This window comes from Apodemus sylvaticus, chromosome 1, assembly GCF_947179515.1.
Source record: "Apodemus sylvaticus chromosome 1, mApoSyl1.1, whole genome shotgun sequence".
Classification (NCBI taxonomy): Eukaryota; Metazoa; Chordata; class Mammalia; order Rodentia; family Muridae; genus Apodemus; species Apodemus sylvaticus.
Genome location: NC_067472.1, coordinates 183,714,696 through 183,740,284, shown reverse-complemented (window position 1 = coordinate 183,740,284; position 25,589 = coordinate 183,714,696). Strand labels below are relative to the sequence as shown.

Below are 25,589 nucleotides of genomic sequence, written 5' to 3'. Positions count from 1 at the left end.
TAGCCGCCCCCCCCCCCCCGATTTAAATGACCCAACCCAATGAGGCTGGGGGTCTAGCACAGGCTTTATTGGTCTAGTTCAGGATCACCCATCCCCAGCTACTCGGGGAGGAGCTTGCAGCGGGAAAAGGCACGTGAGGTGGGGAAGGGCCGGCAGACTTCAACTGAGCTGGTCCTCATACTGCTTGCGGAAACAGTCTCCAGCAGGGAAGAAATCCCAGCACCGTTCTTGGTACATCTTCCAGACGTACGACTCCTAGGGTGGAGGGAATAAGTCTCTTGGTCACATCTTCACGGGCTTGATTCGGATTCTCTGCGGCCTGCTGGTTGTCCTCTCTTAAGACTAGTTTACTGAGTACACTAGGGTGTAACCAGAGAACAGCCCGCCCGAATGGCTTGAGCCATGCGTCCCCTCCTTGTCCCTCATTAGCACCTCGTACCTGACCGGTGTGCTCTGTCTCATCCTTATTTATCAAATACATCAGGAAAAACCTGAGGGACAAAGGACCGCAGGGGAAGGTAAGAACCACACTTGCACTCAGATTTGGTTTTATTTCCTGGTGCTGAAGGTGAAACCCCAGAGCCCAGTGCATGCTAGGCAGAAATCCTACCACTGAGCCACGCCCCCAGACCCTCACTGGGGGATTCTAAGCAGGGGCTCTACCACTGAGCCACACCCCCAGACCCTCACTGGGGGATTCAGGCAGAAATCCTACCACTGAGCCACGCCCCCGGCCCCTCCCTGGGAGAGTCCAGTCAGGGACTCTCCCAAAATGAACCATGCATACAGTTTCCCACTGGGGGATTTTACTTTTTCACAGAGCCACAGTGATTGTCTAAAACCTATCCACACAGACACCCACATCCTTTCTGTAACTGGCCCAGGCTCAGTGGCCCTGCCCTGGCTATCCACAGGCTCACTCCCACTCTCTGACCACCAGTCACTTCCCATACTCACATGTAATTGGCTAGGTTGTGTTCTTCTAGAGTGTGGGTCTCAAACCCATGTGGGGTCGTGTCGAAGTAGTCACTGCCTATTCCACAGATGAAGCACTTGGTCTGAGGACAACCAAAGATGTCAGATGTCAGAGCCAAGGTGACATCCAGTACGTCTGGGCCTTGCCTTGCTCCCACGTGTTTCCTAACCTCACCACGCTTCCCAAGCGCAATAGCAGCAGCTGTTTATTGAGTGATTCAAAGGAATGCACGGCTTACTGTCCCCGGCAAGCTGTGAGGTTAGTACCAGTAATAGCCCCAATTATCTTTCCCTATGTATCCCATAATTCCTTAGATTCGCTAGGGCATGACGCACCTCCATGTCTTCCTTCACTTGCTCCTGTTGGTCTCGGAGTTCCCCGAAAGCATCAATAATCAGACCTGGGGCGGCAGGACATAGGTCAAGACCCACGTACACCGAGTATCTCGGGCTAGCCTTCCTCCCGAGGGTTTCTTACTTCTACCACTTCCCAAGCAGGACAGAGGCAGGTGTTTATTGAGTACTTAGTACGGACAGACACTTCAAAGCAATGTACGGCTCAATCTTCCTGGCAATCTCTGAGCTTAGTACCAGTAACACCCCTAATTATTTTTTCCCTATGTAGCTTTGGCTGGCCCAGAACAGAGACCAGGTTAGCCTCAAGCTTATGGTAGGTCTCTGGCCACTGTACCTGTTTTTTTTTTTTTTTTTTTTTTTTTTTTTTTTTTTTTTTTTTTTTTTTTTTTGGTCGTTGTTGGTTGGTTGGTTGGTTTTTTGTTTGTTTGTTTTTCGAGACAGGGTTTCTCTGTGTAGCCTTGGCTGTATAGTCCTGGAACTCACTCTGTAGATCAGGCTGGCCCCAAACTCAGAGAACCACTTGCCTCTGCCTCCGGAGTGCTGGGATTAAAGGTGTGCGCCACCACCGCCCAGCTACTGTGCCTTGTTTCAACACCTCCATTTTTTAGATGGGGAAACCAAGGCTCAGAGAGACCACCAGTCTGAGGTCTCACAGTCAGGAAGGGCTAAGCCAGGGAGCTAACCAGTGAGCTAGCCAGCCTCTAGGGACTATACACCCCTCCCACCCACACTCCCAACCAGCACTCACCCTGAATGATGGCCAGCAGGATGATGATAACGAAGAAGAAAAAGGTGATGTCGAAGACGACCCGGTAAAGTTCATATTCATCACCGGCCGGGTCCTCGATCTCATCCCCGATGCCTCCACCGGCCCGGACGCCCACATACATGTGGAACAGGTAGCACTGGGGAGGAGGGGCAGGTCACTCAGTTAACAGCCACAACACCTACCAGAAGCCGGGACAAGCAAGCCTGGAGACAAAGCAGTGACAGGGAGCCCTGGGCCCTTCCTCTCACAGCTGGGGGAGCATCATGGCTGTCACAGGAAGGCACGGGCAGTGATAGCTGAGATCATCAACTGGACAGGATCTAAACTCAACTAGGAAACATACTTCTGGGCACGTCCATGAGGAAGTTTCTAGATCTGGTTATCGAGGTTGGAAGACCTAGACTGAATGTGACCCCAGTGTGGGATTGGGATCCCAGAATGAATAAAAAAGAAAAAGCAGGGACTGGAGAGATGGCTCAGTGGTTAAGAGCACTGACTGCTTTTCCGAAGGTCCTGAGTTCAAATCCCAGCAACCACATGGTGGCTCCCAACCATCCATAATGAGATCTGACGCCCTCTTCTGGTGTGTCTGAAGACAGCTACAGTGTACGTACATATAATAATAAATAAATCTTTAAAAAAATTAAAGAAAGAAAAAACAAATAACCACAGAGTTTTCCACCTGTGCCCCACTTTCCAAAATAATGACTCTGAGACTTAATTATTTATGAATAAACGCCTAGGCTAAATAAATCACTTGGGCTTGTCCCCTGACTAGCTCATAACTTATTTAACCCGTTTATCCTATTCTGAGAACCACATGGCTGGTTCTCTCCTTGGCTTCATGTGCCTATCTCCTCAGAGTTCCAGGAGAATCTCTTCCTGCACCGGATGCTATCCCAGAGTTCCTCTCCTGCTGCGGAACTTCCATCCCCTACTTCCTATCAGAACTCCCACCCCCTACTTCCTATCAGAACTCCGCCCCCTACTTCCTATCAGAACTCCCACCCCCTACTTCCTATCAGAACTCCGCCCCCTACTTCCTATCAGAACTCCGCCCCCTACTTCCTATCAGAACTCACGCCCCCTACTTCCTATCAGAACTCCCGCCCCCTACTTCCTATCAGAACTCACGCCCCCTACTTCCTATCAGAACTCACGCCCCCTACTTCCTATCAGAACTCCGCCCCCTATTTCCTATCAGAACTCCCGCCCCCTACTTCCTATCAGAACTCTGCCCCCTACTTCCTATCAGAACTCCCGCCCCCTACTTCCTATCAGAACTCCCACCCCCTACTTCCTATCAGAACTCCGCCCCCTACTTCCTATCAGAACTCCCGCCCCCTACTTCCTATCAGAACTCCCGCCCCCTACTTCCTATCAGAACTCCGCCCCCTACTTCCTATCAGAACTCCCGCCCCCTACTTCCTATCAGAACTCCCGCCCCCTACTTCCTATCAGAACTCCCGCCCCCTACTTCCTATCAGAACTCCCACCCCCTACTTCCTATCAGAACTCCCGCCCCCTACTTCCTATCAGAACTCCCGCCCCCTACTTCCTATCAGAACTCCCACCCCCTACTTCCTATCAGAACTCCCGCCCCCTATTTCCTATCAGAACTCCCGCCCCCTATTTCCTATCAGAACTCCCGCCCCCTACTTCCTGCCTCAGCCAATAGGTCATCGACTTTTTATTGACAGATGATGTTTCCCTACAGTACACACGAGAGGCATTCCTCTCGTTCTGCTTCCTGACTGGGGACTCAGAGGCCAGCTGCCTCCTGCTCCTGCCACCATGATGAACTGTATTCTCAAGTTAGGGCCAGAGCAATCCTCCCTCTCTTCCTAAGTTGCCCATGTTGGTCACTCTGGGCAGAAATGTGACTGACGCCAGGGTGGGAGCTGGAGGTGTCCCCTCGCTGTATCCCGGTAGAATGCTCGTCTGGTATGCAGGAGGCCCTGGACGTGAAGCCCAGCATCACCTAGGGTGGCGTATGGCTGGCATCTCAGGTAGAGGCCAGAGGACCACAAGTTCAAGGTTAACCTTGGCAATGCTGAGAATTGGAAGGATCGGAGAATTAGCTGAGGTGACAGGGACAGAGGGGTCAGGCTGGGTCAGGGAGGAACACTGTCATCACTAGGAGCAGAAGAAAGTGCGGGAACCCTCACAAGCTCCAGGATGCATCTGGCCGAGCCTCAGACGGCGACCAGAATGGCTTCATGCAGGAGGGGGAAGAGTCTCTAAGATGGAACGGGAAGGAGGCGTTACCAGAATGGGTGATGGCAGAGAGAGGTCCAGGTAGTCGGAAACAATGCGCTATGTCACCAGTGGGGAGGAGAGGACACATGGTGGAGGGGAGGGGAGGGGATGCTGGGTGTGTAGCAAGGCCCTGGGCCCCAACCTTATCACACATATACCAAAGCCTATTTATTTTATTTTATTTTGAGAGGTGGGAAGCTAGAGAGTTGGATCAGCTGTTAAGAGCACTGGCTGCTCTACCAAAGGACCCAGGTTCAATTCCCAGACACACCATGTGACCATGTGATTATAACTGTCTGTAACTCAGACATACATGTAAGGCAAACACCATATATGTTGAGAGAGAGAGAGGACTGATTTTGCTTTCATGAGGAACTGAAATGGCTGCAGAGAGGAGCTGCTATGAACAAGGACATGGAGGAAGATGAGGCAGTGATGGCTACGTGGGTTGTGCATGCCCAGCCCAAGCATTGGTCAGAGAGGACTTCCTGTAGGAGGCAGCATTTAATGTGGAAGATGACAGGTGAAGGGGTGTGGCTGTTAGGCCTGGTATAGGGCAGAGAAAGGTCAATGCAGAGGAGCAGAAATGGAAGGAAATATGTGGCCCTAGAGGAACTGAAAGAGAACCAGGAAGCCAAAACTCAGAAGCAATAAGGACTGTGGTTAGACTCAAATAGGGCCAGATCTTCTCTGTTTTTTGTTTTCTTTTGTTGGGGGTGGGGGTAGTTCCGAGCCAGGGTTTCTCTATGTAGCCCTGGCTGTCCTGGAACTCACTCTGTAGACCAGGCTGGCCTCGAACTCAGAAATCCGCCTGCCTCTGCCTCCCAAGCACTGGGATTAAAAGCATGCGCCACCACCGCCCGGGTGTGAAGGCACTTTAATTTTGTTTTGAGACCCCACCACCCCACCACACCCAGCCTCTTTTTCTTCTTTTCCTTTTTTTTTTTCTTCATTTCCTTAAGTAGTAATTGATGGATGGCCACCTCTGGGCTGGTGGTCCTGGGTTCTTTAAGAGAGCAGGCTGAGGCAGCCACGAGGAGCGAGCCAGCAGGCAGCACCGGCCCCTGCATCAGCTCCTGCCTCTGCACTCCTTTGTAGACCCTCACTGCTTTGGGGATAAACTGTCGCTAGAAGGAACTGTGAAACAACCCTTTCCTACGCAAGCTGCTTTCGGTCATGCTGCTTCATCACAGCAATAGCGACCCTAAGGAAGACACGCAGGGACCTTGCGACCCGGCGTGGGGGAGGGGCTCACCGTCATCATGTCGTCACACTTCATGTCAGGCTCGTCCTCATCTTCGCTCTTGTTGTAGAACTTGCGGAAGAAGTTGAAGGCCACCACCGTATACAAGTAGACCACGACGGCCAGGAGTCCTACGGTCATCACCAGCTGGGGACAGGCGGGCACTCGTCAGCTTAAGACTCCTTCTACACAAGGCCCTCAATTCTCTGACCCTTTGGATTCTGGATCCTCTTCCACGCTCCATCCAGCCCTTTCCCAGAATGCCCTAGGCCTGTTGTGGTGGTGCATTCCTTTAATCCCAACAACTCGGGAGGCAGAGGCAGACGGATCTCTGTGAGTTCGAGGCCAGCCTGGTCTAAGTAGTGAGTTCCGGGACACTGAGGCCCACATAGACTAGAGCGTCTGAAATAACCTCCCCACAAGGCACAAGAACAAACCAAAGAATGCCCTAACCTTGCCTCAGACCTTTTCAGATTCCCATGCCTCTCCCCTCTCGGGAAGCCTCTCCCCTCTCGGGAAGCCCCTCCCCTCTCGGGAAGCCCCTCCCCTCCACGGGTTCCCACCACTCCAAGATGCCTCTTTGTCCCGCCCCCCAACGATGACTCCGCCCCTACTTCCTTGTTCCCACAAACACAGCTATCATACTCTCTGAGTATACCCTGTATCTCTTGATCGCCACCCCTCTCCCTCCGCCACTCCCAGATCTCCACGCAGGTCCCTGCCAGGTCCTCTCCACACCTGCTTTCCATTGTGAGTGACAGAAGAAAGGATGGTGCGCAGCGTCTTGACTCCCATGGCGATGTCCAGGAGGTGGGCGGCGAAGAAGAAGTTATTGTAGTGGCCCAGGAGGGACATCACCATGTACCAGCCCAGATACAGGAAAGACTGCGTGTAGAAGGGTCGGAGTCAGGAAGCATGGAACGATGCCTCAGAGTCTCTGCCTAGGGGAGTACCTATCTGCTCCAGAGGAGGAGGGGACCAGGGCGCAGGTCAGCCACAGAAGACCCACAAGGATGCCAAGGATGTTCCGAGGATGGGGGACACGGGGCTTAGCAATCGTTCTGGGGTCACAGAGTCCTGGGCACATTCCTACTCTAGGGGCTTTGCGTGAGCTGTTCCCTCATTCGGACTCCTTTCCTCCCTGCCGCACCCTCTCCATCCACAGCCCCCCTCACGTTGTCTGTGAAGATGACTCCAAACTTCCAGATCTGGTATTTGACATCGATGGACATGATCCTGAGGGAACAGCAAGGGAGACAGACAGATGCCTGGCTGTCAAGGCGCTAGCCATGTTCCCCCGGGCGCGCCTCTGGCAGAGGTGTCCCTCTCACCATGTCAGCAGGCCTGGCGGAGGGTCAGGCTTGCGTTCGTTGTGGGCTGTGATCTCCAGAGAGGCTAGATCCATGCCCAGCAGCTCCGCAATCCGCTCCCGCCCAAAGATGTCGCCGTGTTTGTCCAGAACCTGCAGGAGAGAGTACCAGGCTGGAGTTGGGGACGGGGACATTGCCTGTGGAGGGTTTCTAGGGACACTCAACTTTACATGAGAAATGGGGGCGGGGGGAAGCATTTTTCTGGGAAGAAGGGCCTGATTTCTGCAGATAAGGAGGAAGGTCCAACATCTGGCAGATGCAGTAGCCAAATTAATGGGGAAACTACTGTTTGGAGAGGCAGAAAGAGGCTGTGGAGCTGGTGCCCCTGTCCTCTCCAGCAGCTTGGGGTCCCTCCAGCCACACTGGCCTCCTGGTCCCTCCCAGGGCTGCTCCAGACCCCTCTAACAGAGCAGCAACCTTTCCCGGCCAGTGCACACACTTTCCTGCACTTCCACACTGATGCTGATACAGATTTATTTATTTATTTATTTATTTAGTTAGTTAGTTAGTTAGTTTTTTTGAGACAGGGTTTCTCTGTGTAGCCCCAGCTGTCCTGGAACTCACTCTGTAGACCAGGCTGGCCTCAAACTCAGAAATCCACCTGCCTCTGCCTCCTGAGTGCTGGGATTAAAGGTGTGCGCCACCACTGTCCAAAGGGAGACTCTTTCTTTTTTGAGCCTGGATTTCACTCTGTAGACCAAGTTGGTCTCAAATTCATTGAGCTCTGTTGGCATTGGCCTTCCAAGTGCTGGGATTAAAAGGCATAAAGCCATAACACCTGAACATTTAGTTATTTTAATGTTTTATGTATGTGTTTCTATGTGTGTGCAGTGCCCACAGAGGCTGTAAGAGGGCATCTCATACTCCAGAGCTGGAGTTTAGAGGTGGTTGTGCGCCACCATGTGGGTTCTGGGAACTAAATCCTGGTCCTCTGCAAGAGCAGCCGGCGCTCTTAAAGGCTGAAGCATTCCCTCAGCCCTTTATTACATTTTAAAGATTTGTTGCTGAGTTCGCATTTCTTTCAAGGTTTATTACTTATTTAGTTATATGTGTGTTTGCCTGTGTGATTGTGACTGGGTGCTCTCCAAACCCAGAAAGTATCAGAGCCCCTGGATCTGGGTTCTGGAAAAGGAGAAAGATCTCTTAACTACTAAGCCATGTAGTGACAATTTTGGAGCTTTGATTTCTTTTAAAAACACAGACACATTATGGAAATATGTTTTTTTTTAATCCCAGGTGTGGGATATGGGGCCGCTTTGGACCGTCTGCAGCGGCTATGATTTGCCTCGTGCTCTAGCAGGGGTGTGAGTTTGCCAGCTGCAGATAGTTTCTGTGATTGTGTGATGTTTGGAATTCTGAGGGCTTTTTCAGAGGGTCTATAAATGCTAGGGCCCCAAGAGGTGTGTCGTTGGCTGGTTGCTGTTTGTTAAGTAGTTATGTGCAAAGAAGAAAGAACAAGAAGAAATTAGAGGTCCTGACACAGTGAAGATCAAACTTGCCCCAAGGAACTTGATGCCCTACTCAGCAGGAAGTAGTCTAATTATTGTTGCCTCCTTTCCTTTCTATCCATTTCCCCCTCTTATCTGGTATTAGGGGATGGAAAGGGAAGGAGGAGGAGGAGGAGGAAGAGGAGGAGGAGAAGAAGAAGAAGAAGGAATAGGAGGAGGAAGAGGAGGAGGAGAAGGAGAAGAAGAAGAAGAAGGAGGAGGAAGAGAAGGAGGAGGAGGAGGAGGAGGAGGAGAAGATGAAGAAGGAAGAGGAGGAAAAGGAGAAGGAGAAGAAGAAGAAGAAGAAGGAAGAGGAGGAGGAGGAAGAGGAGGAGGAGGAAGAGGAGGAGGAGGAGAAGGAGGAGGAGGAGGAGGAGAAGGAGGAGGAGGAGGAGGAGAAGAAGAAGAAGGAAGAAGAAGAAAAGGACCCACAAAGCAGCCAAAGTCCAGCTACAAATTCATCTCTCCATCCATCCATCCATCCATCCATCCATTATCCATCCATCCCTCCATCCATCAGTCTGTCTGTCCATATCGTTGCTGGTTTGATTTGGGTTTTTATGGAGACAGGGTCTCACGTAGCACAGTGTAGACATGAACTTGCTATGTAGATGAGGACAACCTTAAATTTATGATCTTCCTGCCTCCATCTCCTAAGAACAGGCTTGTACCACCATCCTTAATTTTATACCATGCTGGGGATTTACGCATGCTCAAGAAGCACGCTACCAACCAAGTGACATCTTCAGGCCCTCAAAGAGATATTTAGACACAGACTTTCTCTGTGTAGCCCTGGCTGTCCTGGAATTCACCCAGACTGTCCTCAAACTCCAGGAGATCCGCCTGCCTCTGCCCTCCCTCCTCCCCCCCCCCCCACCAGGTGCTGGGATTACAGGCGTGCGCCACCACGCCCGGCTAAGAGACCCTGGGCCTTTACAGGCATCTTCTCTTTTAAGAAGAAACTATGATCACCGTGCCCATGTTCCCCACGGCGAACTCTTCAGAGGGACACAGCCCCTTAATCAGGGTCCCATAAAAAATAAGCCCTTGGCAAGGCCAGGGGTGGTCTACTGGCCGCAGGGGACTCAGCCTAGCAGCCTGCCCCGCCCCGCACGGTCCTCTCACCTTCCGCTTGACAAACTTGTCCCAGTAGTTGCTGGGGAAAGACCTGTCAAGAGAGAAGTGGGGGGGAGGTTACGATGGTTTGAATGAGGCTGACACTCACAGGCTCGTGTATCTCAGTCCTGGATGAGCGGTCAGGGAAGAACTAAAAGGTGTGGCCTTACTGTGAGGTCTCCAGAGCCCACAGCAGGCTCAGTCTGTTTGTCTGTCTGTCTCTGACTGTCTCTGCTTCTCTGTCTGTCTCTGTCTCTCCCTGTCTCTCTCTGTCTCTCTCTGTCTCTTTCTCTCTGTCTCTCTGTCTCTGTCTCCCTCTGTCTGTCTCTCTCCTCCTGGAGACCAAGATGCAGTCCTCAGCTACTTCTCTAACACCATGCCTGCCTGCCTGCCACCACGCTCCCCACCACGAGAACAAACTCACCCTCTGAAACTGTAAGCAGACCCCCCAATTAATGCTTTCTTTTGTAAGAACTGCCGGGACGGTGTCTCCTCACAGCAACTGAACAGTGACTAGGACACATGGGAAGGATCAGAAGCCAGGGGCCAGGCCAGGAGGCAATGGAATAGGACAGGGATCATTTTAACTCCTGCACTCAAATTATCCCCCTGCCTCGAGCTCACAAGAGCTGAAACACTAGCATAAGCAGTTACACCTGACTCTAGACTCTATTAACAAGTAACAAATTATTTGTTATTTTGAGTGTATGAATGTTTTGCCTGCATGTGTGCTGGATGGAGGCCAGAAAAGAGGGAGAGGGGTCAGATCTTTTGCAACTGGAGTTACAGATGGTTGTGAGCCACCAGATAGGAGCTGAGAATCAAACCCAGGTCCTCTGAAAGAGAAGCCAGTGCTCTTAACTGCTGAGCCATCTCTCTAACCCTTCCCACAGGGTCTCTGACTGAACGTTGAGGTTACCAATTGGCTAGACTAGTTGGTCAGTGTGGTGGTTTGAATATGCTTGGCCCAGGGAGTGGCATTATTAGGAGGTGTGGCCTTGTTGGAGGAAAGTGTGTCACTTTGGGGGTGGGCTTTAAGACCCTCATCCTAGCTGCCGGGAAGCCAGTCTTCTGTTTGTTTTCAGAACAAGATGTAGAACTCAGTTCCCCCAGCGCTGTGCCTGCCTGGACGCTGCCATGCTTTCCGCCATGATAATGGACTGAACCTCTGAACCTGTAGGCCAGCCCCAATGAGATGTTGTGCTTTATAAGAGTTGCCTTGGTCATGGTGTCTCTTCACAGCCATGGACCCCTAGCTAAGACAGTCAGTGGGCCCCACGGATCCTTCTATCTTTGCCTCCTAGTCTGGGATTCCAGGTGCCTGGTGGTCACATCCCGGTTTTCATTCTATTGCTGAGGATCTCAGTAGATCTCATGGCGTCTAGAAGCAGTTCATTCATTGAGTTGTCACGCTAATCCCACACCCAGAGGAACCTCAATGTGTCCACTGGGTGGGGACAATGACCAACCTCACAGAGAACAAGCCAGGCCTGGACTGGGGTGGGAACCTAGCCCTGCCCCCCTCTGCCACCCTGAGGTGGGGCTGGTCACTTACGGCGTGTTGAGCACCAGGCGGTCCCACTGTCCCTTCACGTCGTCATCTTCCGGCTGCTCTGTAATGTAGAGACCGTCGAACTCCAGCTTCCGGGCCAGCTCCTTCTCCCGCTTGAAGATGACAAGGGGCACCTAGGGACGGAGGGAGGCAGTGCTGAGGGGTGACATTAGTTCTGCAGGGAGGGAGACCATGGCCTTTGCAGAAGCCACAAGACCTGTGGTAGCCTGTGAATGGCACCAACGGGACTGTCTCAGTCTTCAGGGTAGAAAGATGGTGGTGCCGGCAGAGGGCCAGGGGTGGCTGGGGAGGAGCAGGTTCCCGTTCTCTGCTGCAGGGTGGGGCTCCAGAGGACGGTGTCAACTCAGGGCCCATACGGTATATAAGACAGAGGCAGGGGAAGCCATGGAAGGAGGGCCAAGCTGCAGACGCAGCATGGAGAAAGACTCTAAAGCAAAGATTTACACAACCTTCCAGACCCTCGGAACCCAGCGGGTGCCTGAGACACGCCTTGGGGGCCGTGACAAACCTTGAGCATATCTGATATATATCAGAATCCACTCCCCTGTCACATCTGAGACCCCAGAGACAGATCTTTTATTTAGACCAGGCTGACCTGGAACTCGCAGAGATCTGCCTGTCTCTGCCTCTTTTGAGTGATGAGACTAGAGGTGTGTGCCACCATGCCACGCCTTGATTTTTAAATATAACCCATGAGTCCAGTTAGTATTTTTCATATACAAATGGGTGTGGGCCATTCCATTGAGGCAGGGGCAGGCTACCCCAGGTCACACTCCTGAAGAAATGTGTTTCTTCCCTTTGCCAGCAATCAATAGTCAAGAGCTACTTGATAGGGGTGAGGGCTTGTGTGTCCATACCCCCCTTATTTTGGAGACAGGATCTCCCTATGTAGCCCAGGCTGGCCCAGAACTCAATATCCTCCTGTCCCCTGGAATTACAAGCATGCACTACTATGGGCCCAGCTTATCAGAGATCTTTCATATTAAAAAAATCTTTTAAGTGTGTATATATGTGTCTGTGTGAGTGCATGCTGTTATGTGACTGCATTTGTGAGCCACTCTGCGTGGGTGCTGGGAACCGAACCCTGGTCCTCTGCAAGAGCAGCAATGCTCTCAATCACTGAGCCATCTCCCCAGCCCCTTTGCAGGAGATCTTATAAAGAGAGATTTTATTTTTATTAGTTTTAAATTATGTGTATGCTTGTGTGCTTGTGTGCACGTGCACACAAGCGCAGTACTTTTGGAGGCCAGAAGAGGGCATCAGATCTCCTGGAGCTGAAGTTACAGGCTGCCTGAGCTGCCTGACACTGGCGCTGGGAAGCGAACTCTGGTCCTCTACAAGAGCAGTATGCACCCTTCACTGTTGAGGCTGTCTCTCCACCTCTCCGATTCACAGAGATTCTAATTCAGCATTCTCCATGATAAATTTGTCCCCTTGATAGGGAAATGCACACAGCAAGGTATGCATGGTACAGATAGTCTGGGGCTTAGCCTGGGAGCTGTGGGCTGCATTAGCTCCCATTTGCAAAAGCATCCGTGCTGACTGGCATCTTTGACAGTAACCTATTAGTTGTTCTGCTGGTTACTAATTCTACCCAACCTAAAGCCTCCTGTCCCGACCACCTCCTAGGTCCTCTCTGCAAGCACCCTCCATAGCCCCAGGGCCAGTCACAGGCCACGTCCCACCTTGAGACAGTTATAGCCGATGATGCAGAGGAAGGCCACCAGAGTATGCAGCAGGCTGAGGCACCTCAGGGCGGGCTCCATGTAGCCGGTGCTCTCCTCCAGGAAGTAGTACACCATGTTCTCATCTTCATCGCCCTCTGCCTCCTCGCCGGCCCTGGAGCCCCAGCCAGAGCCGTCCCCAGACCCTGCCCCAGACATGTCCCCAGCTCCGGAGCCTTCTATGTCATCCTCCCCTGGTGGAGAGTCTGAGACCTGAAATGGGATCGAACACAAATCAGAGAGGGAGCCCAGGAGCTCGGAGCTTTCTGGCATATGACACTTCCTTTGTTTCCTCTCTCTCTTTGCTTTCCCCTTTTGAGACTGGGTCTCACTAATGTAGACCAGGCTAGCCTTAAATGCCGGAAGATCCATCCGTCTCTGCCTGCGTCTTGAGTGCTGGGGTTGAAGGCATTCGTCACTACATCCATCAACATTGCTATTTAACATACTATCTTGATAGCATAGGCTTGCCTGAGATTTGCTATGCAGCCCAGGCTAGCCTCAAACTAGTGATCTTCTGTGACAGCTTCCCAAGGACTGAGACTATCAATTTGTGCTTCCACACCAGGCCTCAAGGGCATTTTCTAGATCCAGGAACTGTTGCATGATTTATTTATTTATTTATTTATTTATTTATTTATTTATTTATTTGAATGACTGGGTCTCAAGTGGCCCAGGCTGACCCCAAACTCTCTGTATAGCCAAGAATGACCTTGAACTCCGGATCCTCCTGTATCTATCTCACTGGTTGAGATAAAGTCTGACTTTGTAGTAGGCCTGGCTGGCCTAGAACTTACAGTGCCTCTGCCCTCCAAGTGTTGGGATTCAAGTTGTACTACCGTGCCTGACCCTGGTTCCCTCTTTTAAGTTTCAGAAGTCGCAGACGTAAATGTGGTTTTGATCCCATTTTGAGAACCAGGAGACAGAGGCAGAGAGAGATTATGCATTTGCTCACCGCTGTCTGTGTTGATCTCTAAGCACCCACCCCAAGAACACGAATCTCTCCTCCTCACAACTCTCCTCAGCTGCTCTGGCCCCGCCGCATCACTGGGTACACTGATGGGACGTCCACACCTGGGCACTGCCTGGCAGGGGCCAAAGCTGGCAGGGGAAGCAGCTCTGTGTCTTGCTCTATCTCTTGAGTGCACTCAGACACCTGTCCCATATGTGCCTATCACCTCCCCTCAGCCCCACAGGGCACCCCACATCAGCACCAGCTGTCCAGGCTGAGCTCCCCTAAGAAGGCTGAGTCTGGACCGTCCACCGCTTCCCTGAAGGACACCTGTGGTGTTCCGATCTCCCGCCTCTCAGCTGGGTGAGGATCTGCCTCCCTCCCCCCCCCTCCACCAGGGCCAGTTGCCACTGAATAGACCCTCCCCCCCCCTCCAGGCCTGTAGCCACAAGACAGACACCTTATAAAACAGTAGGATGAAGTTGATGGCAAATGCCAGGAAGAGAGCGAGGAATCGCAGCGTGTAGAAGTTCCTCGACAAGTAGTTCTAGGAAAGAGAAGAGAGTTCACGGAGGCCTCATCTCTGACCTCTGACCGCATCCCGACATTTACCCACAGCGAAAGCACCTGATCCTCAAATAGCTCCCCACAACCTCCTACTCGTGGAGTGCTGGGAACCGAGACCTCCACTCGGAGAATTTCCTATGCGTGGGCTTGCTTCGCGCCAGAACAGCTTTAGTGAGGGCTGTTGCCGTCACGACCCTCCCCTCGGCAAATGAGGAAACCGAGGCCCAGGGAGGCGTCCTTCTCAAGGTCACATAGCCAAGGATCTGCAGGCTGATTCTTTGCGGGAAGTGATTCTCTAGATGGAATCCCGGATGCTCACACCGGGCCTTCTTTCTGCCACCCAGCCACGCCCCAATCCCACACCCGGATTTGAATCCGGGTGGACTGGAGTCGGTATCCCCAGCCGTGCTGCACCGTCTGCTCTCCTGGGAGCGTGTGTGTGTGTGTGTGTGTGTGTGTGTACGCGCGCGCGCGTGCGTGCATGCGTGTGTGCGTGCGTATGTGTGCATGCATGTGCGTGTGTGTGTGCGCGCGCGCGCGTGTGTGCGCGCGTGTATGTGTGCATGCATGTGTGCGTGTGCATGTGTGTGCACGTGTGCGTGTGTGTGATTCTTCACCATGCCCTCTTTTCCTCCCCACATCTCCTATCCCTGCTCCTCCCACAATTCCTCACAGAGCCACTTTCCATTCATCTCCCTCGGCCCCAGCGCAAGTCTAGCCTGGCCCCGGGAAGGGACAGGCCGCTGTCTCCCAGACACCATCGTGAGGTGGTGGGTTCCGCCCTCCCAGCTGTGGCTGAGCACAGCTCTGCGCCCGCCCTCTATGCCGGGCCCTCACCAAGAACTTCACTCTCTGGACTTCCAGTTCGCTCCAGAATTCCTCCAGGCCTGCTCCTCTGGCTTCCTCCTTCTTTGGAGGGGGTGGAGGGGGTGTCTTCTTGGGGGGCTCTGGAGGTGGCTCAGGGACTTCCTTTTCTCCATTCTCGGTACTGAAGGACACAGAAAAAGCTTGGGCAATTCATTCATGCATTCAAAGTCACTCGTTTGTGGGCCACCCCACACCAGGCCAGGTCTAGATGGTGCTCGGGACCCAGGGTGATGAGACAAGCATCGGCCTTGTCCGCACAAACTCCCTTAGGCCGAGCTGAGTAGCGTGGGTGGGGGCAGGGCTCGGTTGTAGAACACTGCCCTGGGTCTTAACCCCAGCATTGTAAAGAAAGTAACATAAAATGTTTCTGGTTTGCAGCGCTAGGGATTAAAGCCGGGCCCAAAGCATTCTGGGTAAGTGCTCTACCTCTGAGAAACACTTTTTTTGTTTTTTGGATTTGATTTTTTTCGAGACAGGGTTTCTCTGTGTAGCCCTGGCTGTCCTGGAACTCACTCTGTAGACCATGCTGGGCTCGAACTCAGAAATCTACCTGCCTCTGCCTCCCAGAGTGCTGGGATTACAGGCGTGCGCCACCACCGCCCGGCTCTTTTTTTTTTTTTTTAAAACTATTTATTTTGGGATGTTATCTTGTTATCTCGTTAAGTTGGCTTGGATAGTCTGGAACTTGTTCTGGTCCAGGGAGGCCTTCAGCTCGCTGCTCTGAGATTACCACACTCCACACAATAACTTCACGTGTAGTGCAAGTGTGTGTGTTCCAGACTGAAGGAACCACAAGCACAGAGATCTAAACCTAAAAGGAGCGTCTTAATTTCGATGCCTTTGAAGTCTCTCCTCAGTCCCCCCACGTTATGGACGTGATAATGCTGAGGGCGGAGAGTGACCAGCACAACTTTTGGCCTTGACCTCAGAAGCCTCTCAGTCTAGAAGGGTTGAGGCAAGGACCTGCCCCCTGCCCCTACAGACACTCACTCAGCTTTCTCGGGTTCAGGCTCAGGCTCGGGCTCCGGGGGCGGCTCCTCCTCTTCTCCGTCCACCTGGGGGTGGGGCACACACAGGCCTCAGTCCTCTTGGTGCTCGCCAGCCTCTTTCTAGCCCGTTACCCCCTGGCCTTACTTCTTCCCCGCTGGGTAATCAGAGTGATCTGGATCCCCGCTTCCTAGGAAACTGAGGCTTAGGGAGATAAAACGCCCGCCTCCCGGCCCTGTGCAGATCAGGCCGAATTCTAAGAGCTTTTTGGCTGCTCCTGATGGGTTCTCTCTATGTAAGCCAGGCTGGTCTTGAACTTCAGATCCTTCTACCTCAGCCTCCCCAGTGTGGAATCACAGGCTTGTGTTAGTGTCCTTGCCCAAAGGATGCTCTGCTCCCTCATGGTTTCTTATCACCTTGGCAACTACAGGCAGCAAGTCACAGTACCAAGGTGTGAGGACGCTGGGGGACCTTATCCTAGGACCTTTCTCTCACACAAACTTCCTCCAGCTCTGTGCTTCTCTGACGGTTGTTCCTGGTGTCTTGGCCCTGTCTCTGTGGGTCGTTTTAGTCCTGACCCCTCCCTCCTCTCCTTTAATTTGGTCTCTAGGTCTTTGGTTCTCTCTAGTTCTGCAGTATCTGTGTTTCTCCCCAATATTTCGAGCTTCTCTTTCTGCCTGGCTTTCGCAGGGTTTCTGTCAGGCTGTCCCTCTCTCCGCGCCCTGGAGCCTCGCAGGCCTCGCTCACCCCCAGCTTCCTCTTGAGGATGGGCGAGCCCTCTGGCGTGGGGGGCTCCACTGGCGTCGTGTCACCCATATCCCCGAGACCACCGGCGCCTTCTGGCCGGAAAGGGCTCCCGTCCGCTGCGGCCACCGCCCCGTCGGCACCTCCCGTGCCAGCCTGGTCCGCGGCCGCCTCTTCATCTCCAGCGCCGTCGGCGGCATCGCCTTCGCCCTCTCCCTCCCCCTCGCCCTCCGCATCGCTGCCAGCGCCGCTCGGCTGCTGGCCGTGCACCTCGTCGCCCGTGGGGTCCGGCATGCCTGCCAGGAGCTCGGTCACTGTCACCTTCTTGGCGCTGTCTACCAGACCCCCGCCGAACAGCGAACCCCAGAGCAGCCGCAGCGCCCCGGCCGCCGCGCCCGCGCCCGCGCCCCCCGCGCGAGCCACCAGCGCCCAGAGCAGCGCGGCCACCGCCGTGGCAGCCTCCCGCGCCGTCAGCCGCCGCAGCCTCCGCACGCGTCGCCGCAGGCTCCGGTAGCTGAGACCCCGCAGCGTCCGGCTCGCCACCGCCGCCAGCCACACCCACACGCCCGCTGCCGCGGCAGAGCCCGACCCGTCGGGACCCGCCGCGCCCTCGTCAGCCTCCTCCGCGCCCTCGTCCTCGTCCTCCTCCGGCTCGCCCTCGGGCTCGGAGATCTGAGCGGCGATCTGCATCTCGAAGATCGTGTCCTCGCAGAAGCTCACGAACATCTCCATCTTCTCGGACTCGCCGCCCTCGTTCACCACGTCGAAGATGAACTGGCGCTTGGACTCCTTCACCTGCAGAAGAGGGGAGCAGATGGTGGGGTTCATTGTAGCAGGTGAGACTGGGACTTAAGTAGACCAGGTCAGGCTACAACTAAATATAGAGGATGGCCTTGAAGTCCTGATACCCCTGGATCAGAGGTATACAGCACCATCCTTCACAATTTTCTTTATTATTGTTGTAAATCATCTGTAAGGCTGGAGACATAACTCAGAATTAAGTGCGTTGGCTACACTTCCAGAAGACCCCATTCAGCTCCCGCATCCATAGAATGGCTCACAACCATATGTAACTCCAATTCCAGGGGTTTCGATGCCCTCCAGACAGACAGACAGACAGACAGACACACACACACACACACACACACACACACGTGCGCGCGCAGGTGGTGAACTCACTGCGTGCAACCAAAGCACTCACACGTAAAATAATCTTTAAAAACAATAAAATTATGTGTATGTATGTGCGAGTGCACGTGGGTGCCGGGGACCTAGGATCCCGGGTGAGGCTATAAGATCCCCTAGACCCGGAGCTACCACTCAGATGGTGTGAGCCACCAGTGTGGGACAGGAAACCAAACTCGGGTCCTCTGCAAGAGCAGTGGGCACTCATAACTGCCAATGATCGTGAGCACTACCACTATTTTTTTTTTTAAATTACCATTATTATTTTGGATACGGCACCGTGATGTATGCTAGCCTGGAACTCGCTATAAAGACTGGGCTGTCCTCAGATTCACAGACATTGGCTAGCCTCTGCCTCCCAAATGCTAGTATTAGAGGGGTGTACCACCACATCCCATAATTTCTCCTATATTTAAGGAGTCATGGTCTTGTTAGGCTGCCCAGGCTGGTTCTGAACTCATGGCCTTAAACAGTCCTCCCCACTCAGCCTCCAGAGTACCCAGGCCTACAGGCACATAGCTCTGCACACAGCCCAAAACTTATAAACAGCAGCTCTAAGCACAGAGCATGCTCCTGCAAGGTTCTCAGCCCAGCACTTGCGAGGCTGAAGCAGGAGGATCCCAAGTTCTAGCCTTCCCTGGGCTGTAAAGTAGGTTAGGGCTAGTCTGAGATACAGACTGTGTGTGTGTGTGTGTGTATGTGTGTGTGTGTGTGATTATATATGTTATATATACAACATATATATAATATATAGGTATCTGTATAATCACTCACTTGTAGGCAGTAATACAGATCATAAATTAAAAAGTAAAGTTTGAGCTTTCAAGAAGCTAGCTCTAGAATCTAGCCTTTGTTTATTTTGTTTTTATTTTTTCTTTTGGTTTTGAGACAGTCTCCACATCAGCATGTGTTTCCTTTCTACATGTGATTCTTCTGCCTCGGCCTTTCAAGTGCTTGGATTACATTCACATACTTGTCCATGCCCAGGGTCTTATATTTCCCAGGCTCAACTCAATGCTGTGGGTTGCTAAGGGTGACCCTGAACTCCTGGTATTCCTGCCTTCACTCTCCAGGTCCTAGGATCGCAGGCAGGCCCCACCATGCTAGGCTCCTTCTGGTTTTTCTGGGAGGACTGAGTACGGCAGTTGAGGGCAAAAGTTTTGCAGCTGATTCTGCTATTAAAAGCTGGGTGACTTTTGACTTCTTTCAGCCTCAGTTTCTCCCTCCATAAAAGGGGCACAATTGAAGGTTATACAGATTTAGGGAGTTGACAGGTGTTGGGTGGTTAAACTAGTGCAGTGCCTGTCTGGTGTGAGACAAGCGTATAGTGTTCACTGGTGATATATTCCCCATGAGGCCCACATGGACATGCATGGATTCTTAGGCGTACGGGAGGGTGTTCATACGAGGAGCTCAGGGAGATCATGGGTAGAAAGTATGCACTAGGGAGCAGGAGAGGGGCCGAGAGGGAGGAGGGAGAGAGCTAACAGAGCACGAGCACCATCCAGGAGGACGGGATGAATGGAGGCTTGCTGCAGATGTGCGTGCACAGGTACGCTGGGTGCAAGGACGTGTAAAAGCACACGCGGGCGGCCCTGATGGGATGTGAGTACGTGGTGTGGTGTGAGATCGTAAGGGCTCTTGTGGAGAGCGAGGAGACACCAGGGGCGGGTCCACGAGCCGGGTTTCTACTGAGGAGTGGTTTGAGGGGTGTGCGGTTAAGGAAGGCATGGGTGTGTGAGCCTCATGTGTGGGTATGGGAGCATTGCACACGTGTGAATGCAAGTGTATGCAGGAGGACCCCTGGGTGCTGGGACAGGGTAGGGACTGAGGGTGGCAGTGCGGCTCACCCATGAGATGGGCACCCGGCAGGCATGGAGTCCGCTGGAGCTGTGAGGACTCTCAGGGGAGTGTGTGAGCCGCTCTCAAGCATCCGTGGGACATGGGGGTTGGGCAAGTGAGGTTGGGGAAGGGAGTCCTGAGATAGGACTCAGAAGGCCCAGGCTGCTAGGGACATGGTTCTGAGAGGCATCTCTGAGAATGTGCTAGCATGCATGGCAGGGTACCCCGGAGCCACGGCTGTATACGAGAGAGCTGGCATGGGCTTCCTGGGGTCCAGAGCACAGGTGGAAGCATGTGTGTGACTGCGTCAGGGTGACAGGTGGCACTGACACTCCCAGGGTGAGTTTGCAAGTTATGATGCACCACTACCCACCACGAGGACACACCCATGCTACCGCTGCAATGCACAAGGCATGCACATGCAAGAGGCGGCCACCAACCAGCTGGAGTTGTGCAAGATCACAGCCCGAACCACAGAGTGTCTCCGAGAAGGGATGTGGGGGTATAGTTCGACTGGTAATTTGCCTAGCATGCAGGAAGCCCTGAGTTTGATTCCCAGAACCCCCAAAGCATGATGTGGTGGGACACACTTTGAATCCCAGCACCGAGGGCACAGAGGTAGGGTTCATCCTCAGCCACATCGAGTCAAAGGCCAGGCTGGGATGCATAAACCTTGTCTTCACATATAATACAATGGGGGAGGGGTGTGGGCTTGTCAGAGCCGGGTTGGGCCTGAGGTACGGACACTGAAGGTGTCTACAGCGCCATAGAGGGTTTTCAGGATACCAAGACCTCATGCACACACACAGGACTACTGACCTGGGGCATCTCCCATTGGGCACGGTTGGTCTCTGAGATCTCAAAGTAGATCCGTTCTATGCGACGCGATGCGCCCATGATTTCGATGCGGCCCAGGTAAGGCCGGAAGTACTCCAGGATGCTCTCAGCCAGCTCTAGGAAGTTGCGCAGGCGCGGGTCGTGGGGCACATGCTCTGACAGGTTGGTGAGCAGCACCGCCACGTTGAAGCCAATGTCCCGCGCTGGTTCCTGGAAGCGGTTCGCAAACTCTTCGCAGTTGATCATCTCGTTCTCATCTGCTTCGGAACACGAGAGCAGGAACTGGATCTCTGGGCCAGTGAACTGCTTCTGGCTGTCCATGGCCTGCGGGGGTGGGGGTGGGGGGGTGGGTGGGCGGGAGAGGTGAGAGAGAGAGAGAGGGAGGGAGAGGAGGGGGGAAGGACAGAGAGAGGGAGTGAACTCAAGGGCCTCAGCATCAGCAACAACTAAACTGTAAGGGCTTGCGCTAGGCTGGGCGTGCTCTTTTAATCCCAGCACCTGGGAAGCGGAGGCAGAGATCTCTGTGAGTTCGAAGCCAGGCTGATCTACATAGTGAGTTTGAGGCCAGGGTGGTCTACATAGTGAGTTTGAGGCCAGGGTGGTCTACATAGTGAGTTCGAGGCCAGGCTGGTCTACATAGAGAATTCCAGGATAGCCAGGATGACATAGTGAGACTTTGTTTCAAAAACAAAAACAATGACAACAACAACAACAACAACAACACAATAAATCTCCACAAAATAAAAGGCTCCGTTGGTCAGGTGCTTGCCTCAGATATATGATGGATGTCCAGAAGAAACAGATGTGTAGATCCATGCCTGCGATCCCAAAACAGAAATGTAAAAGGCCACCATGCTCTTGGTAAGATAATGGTACACCCAGCTAATAAGGGTGGGTTTTTTAAAATTAAAAAATAATCTTGATTCTGCTTGTTTGAGACAGGGGCTATGCAGCTGTCTGAGAACCCATTATTGTAGAGCAGGCTGGCATCTCACTATATAGAGATGCACCTGCCTCTGCCCCAAGTGCTGGCATCAAAGGCCTTTGCCACAATGTTGGCATCTTCTTGTTTGTTTGTTATCGTTTATCTTGTCTTGTTTCCTTTAATTTTGCTTTTTTCTATTTATTTATTTATTTGTTTATTGTTTGTTTGTTTGTTTGTTTATGAATGTGGGTATACTGTCGCTGTACATGACACACCAGAAGAGAGCATCAGATCCCATTATAGATGGCTGTGAGTCACCATGTGGTTGCTGGGACTTGAACTCAGGACCTCTGGAAGAGCAGTCAGTGCTCTTAGCCACTGAGTCATCTCTCCAGCCCGCTTTTTTGTTTTTTAAGACAAAGTGCCATGTAGGCCAGGCTGGCCTGAAACTCCCTACACAGCCAAAGCTGACCTTAAATTGCAATTCTCCTGCCTCAGCCTTCTGAGTGTTGTGATTACTTGCATGCACCACCACGCCCAGTTCATGCAATTCTGGGAACCAAACTCAGAGCAAAACAAAACAAAACAAAACAAAAACAACAACAACAAAAACCAACCATATACAAAAACAAAATTTCAAGAGGCACTTCAATTCTGACTCTAGCTGTGCAACAGTTCTCAGCCTTCTGTTTTACATTATAGGACACTGGTCATATTTTACTAGGTGAACTTCCAGATCGACTTCCAGATGGGCTGCAGAATGCAGACAGAGAGATGTAGCTCTGGGGTATAAACAGAAGCGAAATTTCCTGGCTCCGGGCTGTCCTTTGTGAAAAGCCAAGGGCTTTGCAGAACGCTTTCTAAATGAGTAACAGGCTTTGCAAAATCATAAAAGGCTCTAAAACCACAGAGCAAGGAGACTCAGTCACACAGGAACCTCTTGTCATGTAGCCCGCCGCATCCCCCGCCCCAGGAGCGGCACCTGCCTCGCACAGGGGCCTGGGCTCACCATACACACGTCCTTTCTTTTGTAACACCTTCTCTGGTCCCCTTCACATGAGTCCAGACCTGGAGAGGCTGAGGTGGGGCGGGCAGGACCGAGAGCTGCCATCTTCTTTCCCTTCCTACCTCCCATGAGGTAACACTGGGATCTCGGGCTCCAAATGTCACCGTGCACATATGATTGTCAGGTGTCCCATCTGGGCTCTGACCACATTCCGGAATCTTGACGGATGTGGCAGCTGACACATCTTGGTGGAGGGCGCCCCACAACAGAAGTGCTCAGAAGTAACTTGTTTTCTTTCGATTTATTATTTCAGACTGCCTTTACAGTGTAGCCTTGGCTAGCCTGGAACTTCCTCTAGAGAGCAGGCTAGCCCTGGATTCTTGGCAATCCTGTTTCTACCTCCAGAGCACTGGGATTACAGGCATGGAAGATCGCATTGGACTCCAGAAGTGAACTTTAGAAGACAAACGGCTCCAGCTCCCCAGTCTTATGCATTTCGGGAGTGACAGCCCCACCCACCCACCCACCCACCCACCATGCCTAAGTTAAAATCTCTGAGTCATATCTGTTTGCTCTCTCTTGTCTTGTTGCCCACATCAGATTCCTCAGCAAAACTCTCAGCTCTGCTTTCAGAACAGATGCCGGGCCCATCCGTGTCTTCTCCCTCCGTGGTCCCCACTTCCTCTGTCTCCCACCGTCACAGGGGGCTCCCCACGGCACCCCTATCTCTACGCAAAGCGGGAGGGACTCTGAAAACACCTGCTCCAGGTCTGAACCCTCTGCTCAGAACCTCCCTTGGCTGCGTACCATACACATTAAATGCCAAAGCCTACTTGCTGCCCCCAGCCCCCGCCAGCCGCGCCCAGGCTCCCCGCCAGCCTGCCACGCCCCTGGGAGACTCTGCCTCTTCCTTTCTACCAGGCTGCCTCGCAGCCTCACTGATTTCCTTCCTGTCTGCCTGTTTTCCAGCCTTCACTTGCTGTCCATCTGCAGGGAACACTACTCTCTCCTCCACTTATATGTGGTGGGTGCTACTCAAATCTCAACATCAGCATCTCCCTCCTCCGCCCCCCCCCAACCCATTCGCAGGCTCGGTTTAGCTTATTTTCACTTACGCCCCCGCCCCGCCCCCCCCCCCCATTTGAGTAGGGTGTCTCAAGTTTGCTCACTAGCGTGCTCTCAGGATTAAGGGAGCGGCCGACACCCAGTAGGGGCCTCATCTGATGCTGTGGTTTTGAAATGTCCCCCAAAAGTCATGGTGTTATTAAAGATCTGACTTACAGATGGCGATATTGGAAGCTGTTGTGGCCATTCAGCCGGTGGGACCCTGTGAAAGGGCTTTAGGCCATTGGTGGAATGCTTAAAGGGATTAGGGGATTGCAGGCAAAATACCTAATCCTTCTTGCTTAGTTTCTGTCCTGGAACTCACTCTAATGACCAAATCCTGAAACCAGGAACAAAAAATGAAAACCTTTTTTCTTTATAAAGGAATTATTTCGGGTATTTTGCCACAATAGTGGAAATCTAATATATCCTTTTACTTCACTTTTGTGGTTTAAGACAGGGTCTCAGGTAGCTTTGGTTGGCTCTAACTCTATGTAACCAAGGCTGGCCTAGCTATCCTGATCTTCCTGTCCCAGCTCCCAAGTGTTGGGCTACACGTGAGCGACTGCACTGATGAATCTAAAGCTGTCAAACACACAAAATGCCTGAAGATGGGACAGTTTTAAAGTTTGTTCCATTTTCAGAGAAGTGGTGAGGTTTTTTTTGTTTGTTTGTTTGTTTGTTTTGTTTTTTGTTTTTTGGTTTTTTGGATTTGTTTTTTTCCGAGACAGGGTTTCTCTGTGTAGCCCTGGCTGTCCTGGAACTCACTCCGTAGACCAGGCTGGCCTCGAACTCAGAAATCCACCTGCCTCTGCCTCCCAGAGTGCTGGGATTACAGGCGTGCGCCACCACCGCCCGGCTGAACAATGCTTTTAAACCTGCACTGCACTGCAAGGTGCAGTGTACAATCCGGAGATCTGCTTGGGAAATGAATGAATGCTTGTTATGGTGTTTGTGAATGTTTAGAAATTTAAATAGCAACATGTTCCATCTCCAAGGAGCTTACGTGTCTGGGTATTCACCACCAGCAGCTGCCTACGGGATGAAATCAGAGAGGCAAGGAGATGTGTCCGCTGGGTGGATGGTTACAGGGCAAAAGCACAAGTAAAATAATAACACCCTCCCAAACAGATTCTGACAAAATGTCTGTAACAAGTCTCAGCTGACAGGCCACACAGGGACAGAGGAACACATGAAATGACAGAGAAGATGGTATAGTCAGACCCAGACTGCGAAAGACTCTACACCCGGAGGCTCTAGCCATCTGGGACTTGGCGTGGGATAAACACAAAATGTTGAAATAATATTTTGGATAAACTGATATGTATGTGTATTTCTTCCCTTTTAAAAAAAATCACAAGGGCTGGAAAGATGGCTCAGCTGTGAATAGCTCTGACTGCTCTTGCAGAGGACCTGGGTTGGGCTCCCAGCACCACGGGTTGGCTCCCAGCACCCACAGCCTCTCACGGGGTGGCTCACAGCCTCTGAAACTCCAGGTCTAGGCACCTGGCTCCCTATTCCGGCCTTCCTAGGTACCAGGCATGCACACGGCACGCTTATACGCAGATAAAAACCATAGACATAAACAAAAGACCTTGGACCAGGGACATAGCTTAGTCAGTAATGCGTTTGGCCTGCAGGAATAAGGACCTGAATCCAATCATCAGAGGAAAAAAACTGATGTGTACAGGTGTTCTGGT

At 52.4% G+C, this 25,589-nt stretch overlaps 1 protein-coding gene across 1 annotated transcript in view; it reads right to left on the bottom strand.

Moving 5' to 3' along the window:
- Positions 1-46: 46 nt before the first annotated feature.
- Positions 47-25,589, bottom strand: part of Ryr1 (ryanodine receptor 1) — a 133,808-nt gene continuing 108,265 nt past the window's right edge. Inside the window, 17 exon segments of the mRNA XM_052167344.1 lie at positions 47-255; positions 440-491; positions 958-1,058; positions 1,312-1,376; positions 2,081-2,237; positions 5,616-5,750; positions 6,342-6,488; positions 6,779-6,839; positions 6,935-7,065; positions 9,586-9,628; positions 11,132-11,262; positions 12,835-13,086; positions 14,286-14,372; positions 15,230-15,380; positions 16,250-16,314; positions 16,994-17,785; positions 20,837-21,178. Of these exon segments, the coding sequence (XP_052023304.1) occupies positions 160-255; positions 440-491; positions 958-1,058; positions 1,312-1,376; positions 2,081-2,237; positions 5,616-5,750; positions 6,342-6,488; positions 6,779-6,839; positions 6,935-7,065; positions 9,586-9,628; positions 11,132-11,262; positions 12,835-13,086; positions 14,286-14,372; positions 15,230-15,380; positions 16,250-16,314; positions 16,994-17,785; positions 20,837-21,178 (2,808 nt within the window). The 3' untranslated portion in view covers positions 47-159.